Raw genomic sequence first — 18,448 nt, forward strand, 5'->3', positions numbered from 1 at the left:
TATATATTTTACACCTACAGTTAAACCAATAGTTTTCACTTCATGCGATGTTCTTTAACATTAATGCATGTAATGTTATTTAACACTGCTACAATGGACACATGCAAGGACATGACTGGTTACTGTGGTCATGGAAAACTCAGCTAAGAAGTACAACGAATTTTCATTTAACTGATATCTAAACAAAAACTAATAAATAATACAAAACTATAAAAGCGATGCTGTGTATATCGGTCACTGCTACACATTGTCAACAGTTTGTGTTTTTCCGTTTGTGTCTGTGTGGTTCCTCTAACCTTGTAAAGTTAAAAAAAAAAAAAGTGCTATTTTCATCCCAGGTTATGTTTTGACTCCAGTTTATTCCCACAGAGCGCTGCTTTATGTAGTAATTTTAATGAGATAGCTAACTATTATTAATTATTATTATTTATTTCTGTGGAATATCATCGTTTGTGTTTAGTTTACTAATGTGCAAGCGTTTTTCTTCTGAAACACTAAACATGTACTCTATTACCCATATTCCCTTGGGGCGTACTTGCGGCAGCTTTGCGACATTTTCAAACGATTTTCGCGGTTTACGGCTAGTTTACAACTTTGCTACCTCCATGGTGAGTGGAGCAAAATGTTCAACAAGAAACCCCGGAGAAACTTTCGGCAACGAAAAGACTGCTCCAGCGACGATGAGGACCAGCCAAAGAAGAGCGAAGAAGGAGAGGAAAACCCGGAGAAAACCGCTCCAGCTGTGGTAAATAAGCCCCTTAAAGCCGCGCAGAGCCGCGGCATCACTTGCAGCTCCAAGCGGGAAGCGACGCCTCCGAAGCCGGATACCAGTGACGGAGAAGACGGGGAGAGCGTGGAAACGACAGAAGAAAGAGAAGAGAGAAAGAAAGACAAGGAGGGGACCAAAAAGAAAGAAACCTCTGTTTTGAGTTTCTCCGATGATAAGGAATGTAAGTAAATGTAAACGAGGCGCTTTAAGGTAGATATCTTTTACTCCTCAGCTCACTGACAACGTTAGAGCAACGTTAGGAATTTGGAAATATTAATCTCCTGTTATCTGTTGGCAAAAGAGGTGAAGAACCTAAACCTCAAAGATACAGTGACAGTTCATAGAGTTCCTAAATGATTTTATCCACTGTCACTGTTTTCCCTGTCATCTGTCCACATGTATCATCTCCCCACATGCCTATTAAACCCCATGTGTTTTACTTTATTGGACCCGAAGGTGACAATAGACACCATTTCCCACATATTGAGACAATGTCACACAATTTGTGTGGCTCTACTTTGCAAAAGTAAAAACATACGATTCCCACCTAAAAATGTGTGACTTATGAAGAAAAGCTGATCTATGGGGGAATCCATATTGAAACCCAGTGAGGATTAACTGACAGAGCTGCAGCTGGAATACCCAACATTTAGTTTGTAGTGGTCTGATCATCCTAACAGAGGATAGCGGTTGGTGGTGATTGCCCAGTGTAACAGCATGTAATTCTGGTTTGTTTCACCTTCTCATAGCTGAGGAGTCTACCTTTAAATTGAAGAAGTCATCTGAGAAAGCAGTTCTGTTCCAAATTAAGAAGAAGGAGGCTCCGCCTGCCAAGACCATCATCAGCACAGGTAGGTCCATGATGGGAAAAAAGACCCTTAGAAACAGATCTTGAATACAGTATATGTGCATTAAATACACTCACTGGACAGGTGCGATAAGTGTATCCAAAAGAATGCATCCATTCCATAGGAAGTGATGAGTAGGGAAGTGACAGCAAGAGATCCATGTGTTTACAGGATTTTTCCTGCTTTAGTATCTGTAGTTTAGAGATGATTTTGGTAGAGGCAATGAGGCTGTGGTAACCTATTTAACAGAAATTGATGTGTTTTCAAGCCCCTTTTGGTCATAAATAAACCAAAATGACTATTTTTCTAATCCTTTCTAATCTTAAGATTATACTGTTAAGGGTTTACATATATAGATTCTTTCCAATATCTAATGTATACCAGAACACATTTTTGGTGAGTAGACAGAATAAACATTTTTATGTCTTTTAGTTAAAATCAATGGCTTTCTGTTCTCTCTTCCACCTTCAGGTGCTGGTGGTGCTGTCTCATCATCTCCTTCACCCAGGCAAGATTATAGCAGTCAGGCTTCACCACATTCTGTGGATGATGATGACGATGATGATGATGATGATGATGATGATGATGACAATGATAACAAGGATAATGGGAGCAATGATGACAGTGATAGCGATGAACGTGGAGTGGGATCTCCTTCAGCCAGCTCAGCCTCAGACTCTAGCAGTTCTGCTTATACGCCGGGTATGTTTTTGTCAAAGAGAAGGACTCTCAGTTTGTCAGGACTACATGATCTGATTGAAATCATCAGTTGTTAATCTAGATTCATGGCTGTGTTTTTAAATTTCTTCTGCTTTGTTTGTGCCTGCAGTAAATATCCCCAATGCTAGAGAGATCGAGGCAGCCAAGAGACGGCGTCGTGCCAATCGAACCCAGAAAGAATTCATTCCCCTCAGCAGAGATGGCCAGAGTTCGGCTGGCAGCACCCCAGATCACTACAGCAGGGAGGATGAAGATGACAGAGTCGATGATGATAATGAGCTGGATGATCACGAGAGGAGAATCGAGTTTGCCCCACGGATGAGGAGCATCAGGGAAAGAATTGCTGAGAAACTTGGTATGAGAGGGCGGGATACAGAAAAAATAGTATGAGGAGGTGAGAAAGAGAGAGAGAAATGGCAGGTGTAGAGAGAAGAAGAAAGGTGGGGAAGCATGAAAATAAAACAATTAAAGCTGTTTAAGTTAAAAAGAAAGGTGAAATTTGTCACAATAGGCCTGTCTGAATAGTGCGTATGGATTTGAACCAAACTGAGTTTTAAATGTCCTATTCTGTGTATTTTAGGAGAAAGTGATGGCAGTCGGTCAGGGACTGATGGGGAGGAGCAGGAACTCTGGGAAGAGACACAAATTGGGAAGGGAGTCAAGAGACGACCAGGGGAGCAGGTATGAGGGCCCATTAACATCTTGTTTTTGATTCTCATTAAGCACATACCTATAAATGCTGTTAATGTAAGTTATCCACCGGTTTTATACCTTTATGCGTGTCTTTTTGCACTGCTCTGTTGTCATTGCTTTTTGTCTCTGTTCTGTTGTGTTGACGTCATTTTATCCTCCTTTTATCCTGATATTTTTCATTAGAGCCCATCTGGCAGTGACTCCAGCAGCTACAGCAGCAGTAGTATAAGCAGGCGAGACAGAGGAAGACAGAAAAGGAAATCTGCAGGAGTCAAAGTTCCAAAGATGCTTCCTCCTGTCACTGTCTCAACGGTCAAGAGAAGGATCGCTGGAAAGTTAGTTTGCTCTTTATTCCACACACTATAACGATTTAAAATATTAATGACAGAACAGATTAGGATTAAATGTTTAAATGATACAGCAGCAGCAGTACAGCAGTAGTAATTCCTATTAGTATGATTCCAGAGGCCAATAAACATTACATTTATACATGGTGCTTTTATTACTCCATACTGCCAAAACATGCAACACACATTCCGCCCCCATTGTACACTTAACTCCTCCACTTTGTAATATTTTTTTCTCCCTAGACTTGAGTCATTGAAGGAGGTGTACAGAGCACGCCAGGCAGAGCTCAGAAGGATGGAGGGTGATGTTGAGGGTGCTAAAACCTCGTTGGAGAATCTGGAGGAAAGCTCCTCAGAGAAGCAGTTAAAGTTTTATAGGACCATGACGACTTATGTCCACAACATGGTGGAGTGTTTGCAGGAGAAGGTCAGAAAAGAAAAGTTAACATTTACTAAAAACATTTTTACTTGTGTCTTTATGGTATTTCATAGATCAGCGTGCCTTTGAGTGTATGCTGCAGGACCCAACAGTTAGCATCAGTTAGCAGTCCTGGAATATTTTTATTGTTTATTCCATCATTTTAAATTATGTGATTCTGTATTAACACATCTAACAAAACAGGCATATTTCTTTTTGTTTTATCTTTACCGCCATCTAAACCATCTTGTAGTTACATGGACATTTTTGACTCCTTACTTTTTCTGTTTTATTTGTATATCATCAATTCACAACACCATTTACCTCAAGGCACTTTATAATAAAGTAAAGACCCCACGATGATACAGAGAACAATCAGATGACCCCTTGTGAGCAAGCACATGGCGATATTGGGAAGGAAAAACTCCCTTTTTAACAAGAAGAAATAATAAGACTGCTTATTTAAGAAACAATTAAGATCCATTTGTCTCTTTGGGACATAAATCATTAAAATGTTATGATTGCAATCAACTGATTCCTAATGTTGGATCCAAAGCAGGGGCACACCATTAATGAAATCTGGGCAAATAACAACAGTTTTATTTTACAGTTTGGTTGATCCCCATGTTGTTTATTGTTCATTTCCTCAGTTTTTTTTGTTTTTTTGGGGGGGGGGGCAATAAAGCAACAACTGAAAAAAAGAGTAGTTTATATTTAAGCTTTACATTGTTCTACTGTGTATTCATATGATATGAACCAGTACAGCATTATCTGTTTTTTTTTCTCAATACTTGACTAAATTATCCGAGATAAATAATCAATAATTTAGGCGACTGTCCTTTTATTTGCTGAAGGTTGTTGAGATCAACTCTTTGGAGCTGGAGTTGCACACTCTGCTGTCTGACCAGATGGAGGCGCTGTTGGCTCAGAGACGAGAGAAGATTAAGGAGCAGGCAGATCACCTGCAGCAGCTTAGCTGTGAGTGTGTCTCTCCACGTGTATTAAAACCTACTGTGCAGTGTGTCTCAGGATGTAATATTTAAATTAACTGGATGTAATTTGTAGATAACACAGCAGAGCAGAGTGCAAGTTCAGCCAATGGATCAGAAACTCAGTGGTGAGTGTAATGAAATAGCTTTCAAGATTACATTTCCTGGTTTGGTTTGTTACTTTTTATGTACTTTGTTTAATTTATTCTGTTCATGTATTAGAAAAAGAAGTATATGCATCCATTTGAGCAGGTACTCCACTCTAGTCTTGCACAGATATGGGTTTAATATTTGTCTCTGTGTTGCAGTGAGGTAAGCGTCGGTGGTAAAACTGAGGAAGACTTTGATATGCCTGAAGACACACAACCTTCAGCAGAAGAGGAGGAGCAGCTGCAGAAGAAAATAGGTGAGGTGTGGTTGTTCAGCTCTCTGTTATGAGCATCAACCTGTAGGCGAAGGCTTTGTTAAAACTGTGTACCTTAAACACAACGAAGTATAATACAATTAAATTCTGCAAGACTGCAATATATATATATATATATATATATATATAAATATATATGTATATATATTTTCTATTTATTACGGGAACTCTGTTCTCTCTTTGCGGCTTTCTGTTTTAGTTTTTAGGCCATAAACTTGAGAAAATCCTGATTTGCTTGATGCCTGTGTGTATTTATCTGTCTCTCTTTTCTTCCCCTTTCTGTGTCTGCTCCAGCTGACATACTGTTGAGGTCTAAGGCGGTATTTTCTGATGTCCAAGAAGACTTCTGCAACGTTAAAAAGATTCTGTCTCGCTTTGAAGAATGGAGGGAATGCTACTCGGAGTCCTACCACAATGCTTATATCTCTCTGTGTCTGCCCAAGTTGCTGAACCCCATCATCAGGCATCAGCTGCTGGCGTGGAACCCTTTAAAAGTACTTGAACATGTGTACGCATACAGAGGGTTTGCCAGACATGGATTAACCCTACTCCCAGACTAAGACCTGCATTTAAAAAAAAAAGAAAAAAAGTTTGTGATCTAGGGCTAGGCTTAATCCATGTCTGGGGAATTGAACTGTAAACACAGCTGCCATTAGTTATGATGTCATAATATGCAACAATAACCATAAATTTATTGGTGTGTCTCAGGATACCAGTGGAGACTTTGAAAACCTCCCGTGGTTCACAGCAGTGGAGACCTTTTGTCATGGACATGGCCACGAAGAGCTGGAGCGCACAGACAGACAGACGCTGTCCAGCGTCATAGAAAGGACCGTTGTACCCAAAATGACTGGTACTGTGCACTCAATGATCTGTGCTCTGTGACTTTCCCCATAATTTAAGAGAGCAAAAACATCCAAGTACAGGACTAAATAGGGGTTATTACTCTTTCATTTTTAAACTAAAATCCATTTCATGATTTAATCTGAGGCAGTATTATCTGAGCCTTTTATATTGATTGCTCTCTGCTGGTCTTTGAAAAATCCATATGCACATTATAATAACCTCAACTACAGACATGAGATGTGTCAAATACTGACCCTGCCTGTCTTTGTGTGTCTTTGTTTTCAGCCTATGTGGAGCTGGTGTGGGATCCCATGTCCCACCAACAGTCTGTCTGTCTGACTCATGTGTGCCACAGTCTGAAGGAGGACTATTCTATCTTTGAAGGAGAGCATACCAAACCAGTCAAGGTAAAGCCAACACTTACATATTTTTTCAAAACAAAACCCACCTTTCCTGTTGTCTTTTACTATTTTAAACTTGTATATTATTTATTTCGTCTTACTTTCAGATATATTTTGTGTATTTGTCTCCCACTCAGGCATTCACAGAGGCTCTGGTTCGCAGGCTGAGAAGCTGTGTAGATGAAGATGTCTTTATTCCCCTGTACCCCAAAAAGTGGGTTTCTGTTTGATGTGTTTAAAAATGAATATCAGAATATCAACCAATAAGAAAGCAGGTGTTGAGTACAACACCTGCATTTTGCATCCTTGCACCCTTTTGATACAAAGAATAGTACTTCCTTGTATTAAATAAGGAAATGTATCTAAAACTCTCTTCAGTCATTAGATAAAATTGTCAGTTAATAGTCAGATATGGTCCTTTGAGCCTGTTGTATTTGCACTGTATTTATACTGTCTGATGTTCTATTCAGGTTTCTTGAAGAGGCGTCTTCACCTCAGCGTCACTTCAGAGATCAGCAGTTCTGGACAGCTGTAAAAGTACTGCTTAGACATTTGTGTTGTGTCAGATTTTGACCTTATTTTCAAACTTCTTATGCTAATAGCAATTGCATTGCTTTTCGTTTAGCTCCTAGGCAACATGGGGAAGTGGGATTTACTGCTCCCTGAGTCTGTATTGAAAGAACTGATGCTGGACAAGCTGTTGAACCGATACCTGATGACCACACTGTGCAGTCAGACGCTGTCCAACAATGCTGTTTATGCATGCAAAAAGGTATTTGAATGCATCACAGGTGTTGTTGTCCTACATAGTAGTTTGACATTGATAATGATGCTTTATCACTCCTCGCTCCCTCCTCAGATAGCAGATGGTCTACCCCCGTCTTGGTTTGAAGGGGAGAGCACCTGTTTGCCTCAGCTCCAGAATTTCAGAAACCACATAGTTCAGAAAGTTCATGCCATCTGTAAACAGCAGCCTCCCAAAGATCCAAACACCAGGTAATAAAACATGTTTTCGTAAGAAAGACAGATTTTGTCCACCAAGGTCGACTTGATCATAGAAAACTGGGGGGAGGAAAAATTGATTAGTGTAACAGTAAGATAAGTCGACATCAAATAGATGCCCTTTTTAAATTAATTTTATATTGCTAGAGATTATATGTTTCACTTGATACACAAGCTATTGGAGACTTTCCTGCAGTGTGACAGCAATATTTCTATAGTCATTATCTTCATAAGTTTGTGCAGAGGTTCCCCACCCCACACCCCACAAATGTTGTAATCAGAATCATGTGTTTCTGCTGTAGGTCTGCTGTGGTTGACCTACTGAAGGTTTTGAGTACAATCAGATGCCACGACTCCATCATGGCCATAGCAGAAAAATACCACTATGAAGATGCCATCTACTCTCATCAGCTGCTGAACCCAGAGACTGCATGAGTCTCAAAGAGATCAAAGGAAGACGGCTCAAACTGAAATACCAACCGCCTATGTGAGGTGGCGTGCACAAAACTGTATGCTCCACCTTGACTGAAGCAATAGTTGAGATGAACACTTGTTTGTAAAATAATTCACATTCCTACGATTTGGAATCGTGAATATGTCGCTGTTGAACAAGATAATTGGATTTTTTATGAATAAATGACTTTTGTGATTGTTTGTTTAAAAACTTTGCCGTTTAAGGTGTTTTAAATTGCACAACAAACTTCTTTTCTCTTTAATCCCACTCCACACCAGAGTTTTCACTGACATCTCAACACAAACGACAATCCTGTTGAGGTATTCTTATTAAATTGTCTGGTTTCTTATGAACAGATGCTGACAAGACAAACATCTGAAGCAAGGACAGAAAGGAAGGAGACGAGCTTTCACGCTGACAGGGTGTTTTTTCTTTAGTTAATACCAATATCATCTGTCAGATCACATTAAATACTGTACGCAGCACTGAGCTCAGTCAGGTCTTGCTAAAAAAAAAAAAAAAGTTAACCACATGAGGTTTACTGCTTGAAAACTTTGCTTTTTTAACAATTATAATACATATTTTAGACATTACTGTGCCAATAGTAAAAATAATTGAATATACTGAAAGCCCATCAAAATCACTTGCATCATTTCAGGCTTTTGAGGGATGTTTGTGTACTAGTAGACAGCTGTAATAAAACTGATCACTTTATATGTAACTAAAGCTCCAGATACACAAGAGAAACAGTGAACTCATGTTGCAAAGAATGTCTATGGGAGAACTCTCCAAAGTGTGGTGGTATCAGTTCAGTTTTTTAAAATCAGGATTGACTTGTGATTCCACAGTCTTTGAAGTTAAATGTGATTTAGAAAATACTTAAAAATAACTGCCCAAATAGGCATCTCAAGACATTTCACGATAGTTGCCAAGTGGCAGGACTTGCTCGTAGAAGAGCTCTTAAACTTTCTTGTACTACTAGTGCATACTCTAAAATGTAAACTGACTTCACAGGAAATGCAGGTGATGTTCCTGTGATGCATGAAAAAAGATACAAGACTTGTAATTATTTGCGGAGTTGGCTTTATTTCTGAGCAAAGCAAAGCACACCAAAACACAACCCCAAAACAGCTTGCCACGTGCACATAACACCCAAACATGAAAAACAAGTCTATGCTGACAAAAATCATCACTGCAGGTGAAACTAATCCAGTCAAAGGGAGCAAGGAAAAGATGTTTACAGGCCCTGTTCGGTTTCATGGAGTAACTCATGCTGTTTGATGCACAGGCAGCTTTTCTGACAATGCTCAAAGGTAACCGTTTTGAAGGTGAACCCCTGGAAATTCAGGCTAAAAGGAACTACCCTTTAAAAAACAAAACAAAACAAGCATTTAGTCCAACAAGCAAGGAAGATTTTAACTACAGTGACAGGCCAGGAAAGGCAGGCATGTACATAAACACACAGCAGGTCTGTCCTCTACTATTGGCTTTACTTCACACAACCAGAACAAAATATGTACAGCTATCATGTTAATGCTACTTAGTATTACTGCTGTACATATAAAGCTACTGTATGCTACAATGCTTAGAGTGCAGAAGTTGACTTTCCAAGAAAGAGGTGTGTTTCATGAAGTTCACCACAGCTGCAGTCCTCGAAAATCATTACAAATCTACTGCAAATAGTAATACTTTGTTTTAAACTGAACGGAGCATGAGAGTTTTTCCTTTTCCTCAAGTCCAATTGGTCCCATTCTGTTTAAAGTAAATCCCAGTTGTGTGGCAACTTCAACAAGACTCTTTTTATTCCATTTGTTGCACATAGAAAGTGTGCCTAACCAATTTCTTTTAGTCTGATGATAATTTAACATGCTTTCTTTACAGTTTGTGTTTAAAGATGTGAAGTAAATCCAGTTCTTTCCAGAATTCCTTTTTCAAGTCACCAGAAATTGTGTTAGTGGAGGACCATGCGAAACCCATTTGTTTTACCGCCCTTGGCTAGAAAACACTGCCACAGTTGTGCTTTTTTTGTTTTGCAAGCAGAACTTTAATACATTCAAGCTGAAAAGAGACAGGCAAGTTTCTGACTAAGTGAAAAGAATAAATGTCAAAAATAACACCAAAAAAAAAAAAAAAAAAAAAAAACAATATCAGGACTTCATCTGAAACTCATCGGTCTTGTGATTAAACCGCTTTCTTCCAATGTTGGAAACTTTTCACTTCCTGTTATGCATATTAGTAAGTGCTCACAAAAACCTGGAGAACGGCAGGAGGGAGAGAACAAACTTTAGATGACAGAGAACTGGATGCCGTGCTTGTTGAGGCGGTCGACTAGTGTGGTCTTTGCAAACGCAGCTCCTGGAGTATATACTCCTCCCCTGGAAAATGCACAAATATAACTGTATTAGACCAAGTCCCAGAAATGTCATCAAGTGAGATTCACTCATACATAAAACCATTACGCTTGTGCATTCACTAATACTGAATCATGACAGTGACTCAAATGCTGAAGCAATATATGACATTTTCCACATTCTCACGCACATATTTTGAACTTTGAAGCTGTTTTACACTAATACACCCTCACATTTCACAGCACCATTTAACAGCATGCACTTCCATCTGGTTTCTGAGTAAATTCAGTCATTCATTTTCTTTGGGAGTGAGTTTAAATTATTATTTACATAGACTGGTAAGATATACTTGATATGTTTTGTCATGTGATAAAGGCAGAGTACATCCTTGAGAGATCACCAGTCTATTGCAGGGCTATCACAGAGAGTGAGCAGCACAGTAATGCTGCACTGCTTCCTGTGCGAAGTTTGCATGTTCCCCATGTGCTCTAAATTGACCTTACATGTGAATGTGAATGGTTGTCTGTCTCTCTTAGTTATCCTATGAGAGGTGGCATAGGCTTAAGCCCTCCCTGTGACCCTGAATTTCATAAGCTGGAGAGGGATGTTGGGTGGATGAACGGTGTGGTTCATAATTGAGTATGAAGTCACATCCAGGTCAGGCGGTGGATGTGGGGGAGTGTTGACTCACTTTTTAGGCACGGCTGCAGCTTCGTTGAGAAGGGTTAGAGCAGCCTGAACCATGGCGATGGGCGTGGCCACATATCCAGCCTCTGAATAACAGAAAGAAAAATTACACAAGTATTAGACTTGCATTGCAAAGAAAGGCCAGGCTGGCTACCTGGGCTAATTTGTATTCCTTTCACTCCAGAGAAATGGTGCCATGTTTCCTGTTTTCAAGGACTTTTAAGAGTCTGCTGCATGGTGATTGCATCAAAGACAAAATCTTGTGTCAGACTAGGACCCTTAATTTCAGATTACCTGGTCCTTGAACCCGTGTGCGGATTTTCGCATTAGGTTTTCCTTGGGAGGTGTCCTGTTCCTCAGTGTAGCCCTCTCCATAGAAGGTAAACTGGAAGGATGAAGCCTCCATCTAAAACATGCCAGAAAACAGAACAACTTCTTTTTAGCAGACATAACCTTTTTTGTTCTGTTTTATTTTCACATGGATTTAAGGATAACTGTAGAGTCTGCAAGCCTCAGACTGTTTGTGCTCTACCTGCTTCCTAGTTGGTCCAGCCTTCGAAAACATTCCAAAGGAGAAGAACTCTGGGTACTAAAGGCAAAGATTTAAAAACAGAGGAGTGTCACAGCATTTCCAAACACCCATGATGTATTTTATACTGTACAATTACAGACGACTGATATTATAAAATGCAGTAAACCACATTTTGTGGCTTAGCTTACTTTGATGAGCAGATTCCGTCCAAAACTGAACTTGACCAAGAACAAGAACATCATGCCAGCAAACAACATTTTGATGATGTTTCCGATACCTCCTATTCCTGCATATGCTCCATACTGGACCTGCAGTTTATGATGAGAGGCAGTGAAATACAAGCGGCACAAATCTGAAAAAACAAGATTGCTGTGTCCTGGACACCGCGTCGTCACATGAGATTTTACAAGTGAATCAGCAGTAGACATTTAATACAAGTACAATGTGTGTAAAGTGGTCCCCGGATGTTAAATAAAAACAAAGATATTAAAGAAAAACTAACTAGTAAATAAATAAAAGACTGACCGGAGTGGCTTCATATTCCTCTGCCAGGAAGCGCTGAGTTCTCTTCACAACAGAGGGATCTGAGCCCATGAAGGGCACAGAGTACTGCTGGAGCTCATTACTGTAGAACAACGCTCCCCTACAAATACAAGCATTTCAGTGATTACACAAAATTATGTGTGGGGCGAGGTGTAATACATGCTCGTTTGTGCACTATGGGACTGTAGAATCTAACACTGAAACGATCATTCTGTTATATTAAACACACACTCATATATGCATCTACACATCAGTTTACTGAAATGTTATATCCTATCAGAGGAATCATCAGATCTGTGTTATTAGCTGCTTGCATGCATACAGTGGTTCATAACTGCTGCCAGCTATGCTTTCTGACATGATGCACAGAAAGCTCTCACAACATACCATCTGCTCTTGAAATGGGACAGGTAACAAATTAGTACTGGTATATTCTTATCAGAACCAAAGAATTGCTAAGCCTTTATCCAAATGGTGTCGCTAAAGATTTATATGTAATGTTAATTCATTCTAACATGGTTACAATGTTAGAATTCCCATGTTTAAACCTCTGGTGTTGAGTGATCACATTTAAAGATGCTGTGCGGCAAACACAGCAGAATTTAGTATCATGTGTGTAAAAATGTAGTTGATAAATGTAGAAACGCCACAAGTACTACATTTTTTTTAAATATCTGAACATGGCTGCTGTAATGGCATTATCCATGCAGCCTCATTCCTCCACATGAAGCCATCTCAGCCTCAAGTCAAGGTAACAAATACTGCTGATTAGTATCAGCTTCAGAGTACTGATAAGTACTGGCATTGACATAAGAATGAATAAAATTCCTACAACCATCCTTTATACGGTCTCCAGCCAGTAGTTTTATATTTATCCACTGCAATATTTACTCTGAGGCAGGCAATTTGATGCAAACCAAAAAAATAATTTAAATTCAGAAATAAAAGCATTACTGCTTTGTGTACCTGCGTTTAAGCTTTGTGCCAGCCGTGGGGAGAGGTTTGTGATTAAACTTTCTCCTAAGACTCTGAAGCTTCTGGCTGTCAGCAAATCCATAGATGGCTGACTGCCATGTGCCATCATGGATACACCCGCCCTGTCAGAAGAAAACAGAAACATGCACACACACACACACACACACACACACACGTGAAATAACATATGGAGACCATATTTAAACATGTAAAAATGTAAACTTGTAAAAATTACTGAGCACAAGTACAGAAGAATGTGTGTAATGAAGCTTAAACAACAAGCTGGTTCACAGACACATACCTCAGCTCCTGCACTGACAGTCAGGAAGCTCTCCACGGCAGTCAGTGTGCCTGTGGATAAACAAATACACAAGTTTATATCATTAAATCATTAACTCCATAGCCCTGTCAAAGAGGGCTTAAATTTGAATAATATTGTGTATATGAGCATGTATACTGAATGTGTAGACTGTGTCACTATTTGCATACCCTTGAACTGGTTTCTGGTGTAGAGGACCCCCATGTCTGCAGGAATGGAGTCAAATCCACAGCTCCCAATGATGTAAACACCTTTTTCAGCTGCCTGGCTGCTGTAGTTCAATTGCATGCCCTCCAGAAACTAGATAACAGCAGAAAGAAACTCAAGTTAAGGCAGACACATGCATGCACGCACAAAAAGTCTTACATTTCTAAGATTTTTTAAAACCTTTTTGGAAACTTTAGTATTTTTTTTAATTAAAGCATGAACAAGACAATTTGTCAAAAACATCTAAATATACTGTCACTGGAGGAAAGATTTTTTTTTTTTAAATTTTAAAAATGCAAAAAACACTATGTTCTCAATTCTTAAGGAGGGTTGTCCTGATACGTTGAAGGTGGTGTGATGTTTCATGTAGCTTTCATGCAACCTTTTGGAAATGAGAAACAGTCTGGGAATACACATGAACCTAATAAAAAAAAACACAACAAAACACTAAATTCGGGTCACCAAAGCGCCTGCATCTGTGTTACAGTAGGCCTTATTGCGTCACACATGAGCACCTGACAGTGAGGCAGCTGTTGCTGTCATGGGACCCAGTAAGAAATTATTTTGTCTAACCAGCTGCAGCATCAAACTCAGCACATCTCCCATTTATTTCCAAACAAACACTTTTAAAGCTGAATGTTAGCTTTGTGCACAGTTCTAAATCATGTTTACCAGTGTGTGTGAGTGAGAAAGAGAAATAGTAGGTCTACCTTAAATTTAGAAACATGCAGACTATTGCAGAAAAATCAAATCGCTTCAGCATCTGTGTTTTCCTCAAGCCAACATCAAACCCGAGGAAACCCTCATACATTACAGTACAAACCTGAGGCTCCCCACTGATGTCAATATGGTGTGCTCCATTTTCCACGCAGGCTTTGACCACTGGCTCCCCATAGAATCTGTACTATAAACACAGACAGAAACTAATTGAATTACTTAATTTTCACAATTTTAAAAATTGGCCATTTTCCCCACTGCTAAATCCTTGTGCTGCACAGGTGAAAATCCATCTTCTCCAGCACACATCATGTAGCATTTGCTCTCAGGTACCAGTGTCTTTGCTCCCCCTGATTGTTCAACATGAAACGATCCTTTACTGGCTTTCCACACAAAAACAACTTGCAGCAAATCCTGTTGAACTTGTTCACTTCGTTGCCACGTGTTAACACACTGGTTTATTTTAGGTACGCAAGCAAAACCTAATATAAAAACAACAGATATGCCAGAAATACTACATCTGTAAAGCTTATGGTGTGAAGTTTTTATTATATGAAAGTTATGAAACTTACAGACAGTGACTACAGATAATAAATGGACTGCACCAAACGGCACCATTTACTGGACAGGCAGCAACAACATTTGATGAAAACCTTTCCTGCTTCATACTTCAATACCTGTGTTTGTTAAATTTGGCTTGAGCTCCTTAATGCATTATATTAGATTTTGATTTATTAAGCTTTGAAATTCTATTTGTGCATTAAAAATAAATCTTTCTGATACTGTTATCAATCAAGGTTTTCATGTAGTGGCTGCTGAAACACAGTAATTCATGTGTTTTAACCTTGGGGTTAAATAAAAGACTAGCTTAATTTATCCAAGTCCAGTATATCCAAATAATTTTGATGTTGAGTTGACATTTAAAGATTTTTCTTAATTTTCTGATATTCTGTGCAAGGTTTATTCAAGTTAAACTACAAAGACCAACTTGCAGAGCAGGTTCACCTCTTTGTAAACAACACTTCCAGTTGCAGTTCCTAAGAACACTACAATTTACACCTGTAGTGTAGATAAAGTTTTTTCTCTCTCGTAATAATGAATGCATTACATTATTGCTCATTTGTGAAATTCTAGCTAGGGAAGCAAATGGAAAAAAAAAAACCCCCCAAAAAACCCAAAAAACAAACTGTGTTGTTGGCTTCTGTGCCTGAGTTTGAAGAAAGCTGGCAGGGTGCTGCTGTGCATTACAATTGTGGTTATTGTAGTCGAAGAATTTGATTCAAAAAACTAAACCTGAATGATGCACAGGATAACATAATGCTAGCTATTGTGTGCTACATGTCAGTAGCCTTCATTGTGTGAATGTAAGCTGAAGTGAACGCTGCTCTGAGTGTGTGTGTGTGTGTGTGTGTGTGTGTGTGTGTGTGTGTGTGTGTGTGTCTGTGAGAGAGAAAGAGGGAGAGAAAGAGAGAGAAAGACAGATTCAAAGAAGGAGAAAGAGAAAGAGATGGGGGTGATAACTTATTCTTATGCCAAAGCAGGATGCCATCACACTAATCTTGGCAGTTTGTGTGAGAGAAAACTAGTTTACGTCATGACATGGAGCAAGTAATAATACACAAACACAAGCTTCTGTGGAACTGTCAACTTACAGGCCCAACGCAGTTGAGAACAATCACAGCCTGTTTGCACATGGCTGCAAGGGAGTCTGGTTCCGCGACATCTGCCACGATGATGTCCACCTCCGCCCTCAGCTCAGGCTTACCTACACACACAAAGACACATAAGTAACAGCATTTTCATTTGTTTCATATAAACCAATCAAAGTCCAGTTCACTGGACTTTCATTTGTTTATATGGAAGTCCAATGAATATGTCTGGCAGCATATTCACAGGCAGTGCTATTACACCACAGCTATCACACTACTATCCGAGCAAATATGCAAAGTCGGTCACTTATTTTTGTCTGTGTAAACATTTTCTGTCATACTGTTAAAATTACATGAAACATGTTCAACACCGTTTCATATAATGAGGTTGGTGAGCCAAATGCTCAGGCTTTAAACCGTTCTAAGTGATATATTTCAAAGATTTTTCTACTCTTGGATCTGCATGATGTCAATTGGAGAGACTGTTCTTCATATGACAATCACATGCCCCTGGCTTCGGCAGCAGACCGACCCACCTGCTGTTCAGACCTTCTGTTTACAATGGGCACGTAAACAGAAGAAAGAGGACTTAAAAGGCAGAGGAGCTATGATGATTGTTTCAAACTGGATGAAATGAGGGAATGATGAAAAATATTACTTATGTGTAAAATATACTGGTTTGTTATTCCTGAGTTTGAGTTTTAACCAACAGACCAATGCAAATGTGTGAGAACTCTGTACACCATTCGGGTGAAAACGAGGACAACATAGTGTAAAGGAATGCAGATGCTGCACAGGCTGGAAGAAATATCTTGAATAACTAAGACATTAAACAGCACGAGTAACTTTAAAATGTGCCACTGTAACTATATAAAGCCTCTAGAAGACAAACAAACACACAAGCCATCTTCAGTGCTCACTGAGAGGCTGGACTAGTGTGCTGTCATGGACGGGGATAGTACAGCGAACTGGTATGTTCCATCAGCTGTTGCACACTCCCTGAAGAGAAAGCCGAAGAGGATTGGACAATAGAATAACAATCTAATCCTTTGGAAACTTGAATCACTATAACAACAACAGAATAGCTTCCTGATCTTCAGCTAGTGATGGACTCAATTATCCTTGTTTAGCGTGTTGCATAGATACAAATCATCAACCTGGAAACTTACTGCCATTCTAAATATGTTTAGCATATATCTGTTATTCCACACCACATTTTTGAATATATTCCTGTGAACAGTATTTCTATTTCTGCTTGGTGACTGCAGCAGCAATGGCAGAATTCCACATGCTATTGATTATTTGACATATAAACTGATGATATTTTACTTTTGGATTTTCTGTTTGGGAAAATATCAGATAAGAAAATAATCATGCGAAGCATCTTTGTTTCTTTCTCTGAAGGAATTACACTTCACTATTTCTTTTGAAATGTTAATCAAAATAATGTTTATTTAGTTGATCAAGCAATAAGAGGCCGAGATAAGAACAATTTACAGCTTACTGTTTCAACAAGGGGCAAAACTACTTCATAAACACTTTAATTTGATTATTTGCAAGCTGATTTAAGCATGTAACCAAATATACTCATAGATTTTGAATTTTAACAGAGTGAAGTATCTTATTTATAGTAGAAGAAGAATTATTAAGGATTAACCTTTGGTTGCAACATCAGCTTTACTGTACTTTGGAGCTCAGAGTTGAGGGTCAAAGTCACAGCAAACTCAATGTAACCCTGTTTTAAGAAAACAATAACTATAGCCCTACATTTAAATTTTTTTTATTATTTTTAAATCGCAAACAACGCTCTGTGAAGACATCCCAGCGTCAATAAGCATATGCGCTCATTTCTCCTCCTCAGGCTTCTTGCGCTAACAAATTGAAGTAAAAGTGCATGCATTTCATCTATATCTTTATTTTATTATGTAAACGGTCTATAAAGTACGGATTTATAATTTTCAGTTTTTAATTTTCAGTTCATTTAACTTAAATGTTTAAGTCAACAAGAATACCCTTATTTTAGTGACTATCTGCTTGTATATGCACAGCTCATGGGATCAATAGGATACATACTGAGGGCTCCGGCGGCCTGCTCCAGAACTTTTTCCAGCTTCTGTTTGCTCCTACCGGCCACGGCCCACTTCAAGCTCCCCTTTGGACCCTCGGACGCCGTCCGGGCCACCTCTTCCACCACGAACTGACCCGTGAACCCGGAGGCTCCGAAGATAACCAGATGGTACGGCCTGCTTGAAGATGTTTCCACACGCGCCATAGTGATAGCAGACAGGCTGGATAAGCTCGCACAGACACAAGCAGCCCTTGCACCAGGATCCTGGCTCCAGTCTGACAGCCTGACAGACTGCGTGCGCTTTTACGGCGCTCCTTGGTCTACTTCCGTAGCAGGATAATATGCTAATATGCTAGTAGATATTGACAGCAGTGGGAGTTTTTAGCTATTTAAACAATTCCTTCCGAAGGAACTGGAGTTATTATATTATATTTAGGACAAAATTCTATTTATTTTTTAGTTTTCTGTGAAATATGTGTAACTTATATT

General features: G+C 39.2%; 2 protein-coding genes across 2 annotated transcripts; one reads left to right on the plus strand and one right to left on the minus strand.

Annotated features, from left to right (window-relative positions):
• Window positions 1-560: 560 nt before the first annotated feature.
• On the plus strand, window positions 561-8,068 carry gcfc2 (GC-rich sequence DNA-binding factor 2). Its single transcript, XM_031730899.2, has 18 exons — window positions 561-950; window positions 1,519-1,620; window positions 2,089-2,319; window positions 2,447-2,692; window positions 2,918-3,018; window positions 3,214-3,365; window positions 3,621-3,804; window positions 4,650-4,773; window positions 4,861-4,912; window positions 5,093-5,190; window positions 5,503-5,702; window positions 5,917-6,061; window positions 6,340-6,461; window positions 6,593-6,669; window positions 6,926-6,992; window positions 7,081-7,227; window positions 7,315-7,451; window positions 7,760-8,068. The coding sequence occupies exons 1-18, from the start codon at window positions 623-625 to the stop codon at window positions 7,890-7,892; spliced, it is 2,646 nt and encodes an 881-aa protein (XP_031586759.1). The 5' UTR covers window positions 561-622; the 3' UTR covers window positions 7,893-8,068.
• Window positions 8,069-8,977: 909 nt separating this feature from the next.
• LOC116313271 (saccharopine dehydrogenase-like oxidoreductase) lies at window positions 8,978-18,396 on the minus strand. The gene is made up of 12 exons (XM_031730898.2): window positions 17,965-18,396; window positions 15,895-16,007; window positions 14,349-14,429; window positions 13,489-13,618; window positions 13,301-13,350; window positions 12,991-13,121; window positions 12,007-12,124; window positions 11,670-11,789; window positions 11,482-11,538; window positions 11,244-11,355; window positions 10,954-11,035; window positions 8,978-10,286 (listed from the first exon to the last, which is right to left on the minus strand). The coding sequence occupies exons 1-12, from the start codon at window positions 18,161-18,163 to the stop codon at window positions 10,196-10,198; spliced, it is 1,284 nt and encodes a 427-aa protein (XP_031586758.1). The 5' UTR covers window positions 18,164-18,396; the 3' UTR covers window positions 8,978-10,195.
• Between the last annotated feature and the right edge of the window lie 52 nt (window positions 18,397-18,448).

Source organism: Oreochromis aureus, linkage group 1 (assembly GCF_013358895.1).
Source record: "Oreochromis aureus strain Israel breed Guangdong linkage group 1, ZZ_aureus, whole genome shotgun sequence".
In the NCBI taxonomy this organism is placed as follows: Eukaryota; Metazoa; Chordata; class Actinopteri; order Cichliformes; family Cichlidae; genus Oreochromis; species Oreochromis aureus.

What these genes read in the sequence shown, in the direction of transcription:
- gcfc2 (XM_031730899.2), top strand. Translation starts at nt 623, where the DNA reads ATGTTCAACAAGAAACCCCGGAGAAACTTTCGGCAACGAAAAGACTGC. An exon ending in TTTCTCCGATGATAAGGAAT is followed by an intron (nt 951 to 1,518) that starts GTAAGTAAATGT and finishes ACCTTCTCATAG; the next exon opens with CTGAGGAGTCTACCTTTAAA. An exon ending in AAGAGAAGGATCGCTGGAAA is followed by an intron (nt 3,366 to 3,620) that starts GTTAGTTTGCTC and finishes TTTTCTCCCTAG; the next exon opens with ACTTGAGTCATTGAAGGAGG.
- LOC116313271 (XM_031730898.2), bottom strand. Translation starts at nt 18,163, where the DNA reads ATGGCGCGTGTGGAAACATCTTCAAGCAGGCCGTACCATCTGGTTATC. An exon ending in GGCACAAAGCTTAAACGCAG is followed by an intron (nt 12,125 to 12,990) that starts GTACACAAAGCA and finishes TTGTATTTGTAG; the next exon opens with GGGAGCGTTGTTCTACAGTA. An exon ending in CACACGGGTTCAAGGACCAG is followed by an intron (nt 11,036 to 11,243) that starts GTAATCTGAAAT and finishes TCTGTTATTCAG; the next exon opens with AGGCTGGATATGTGGCCACG.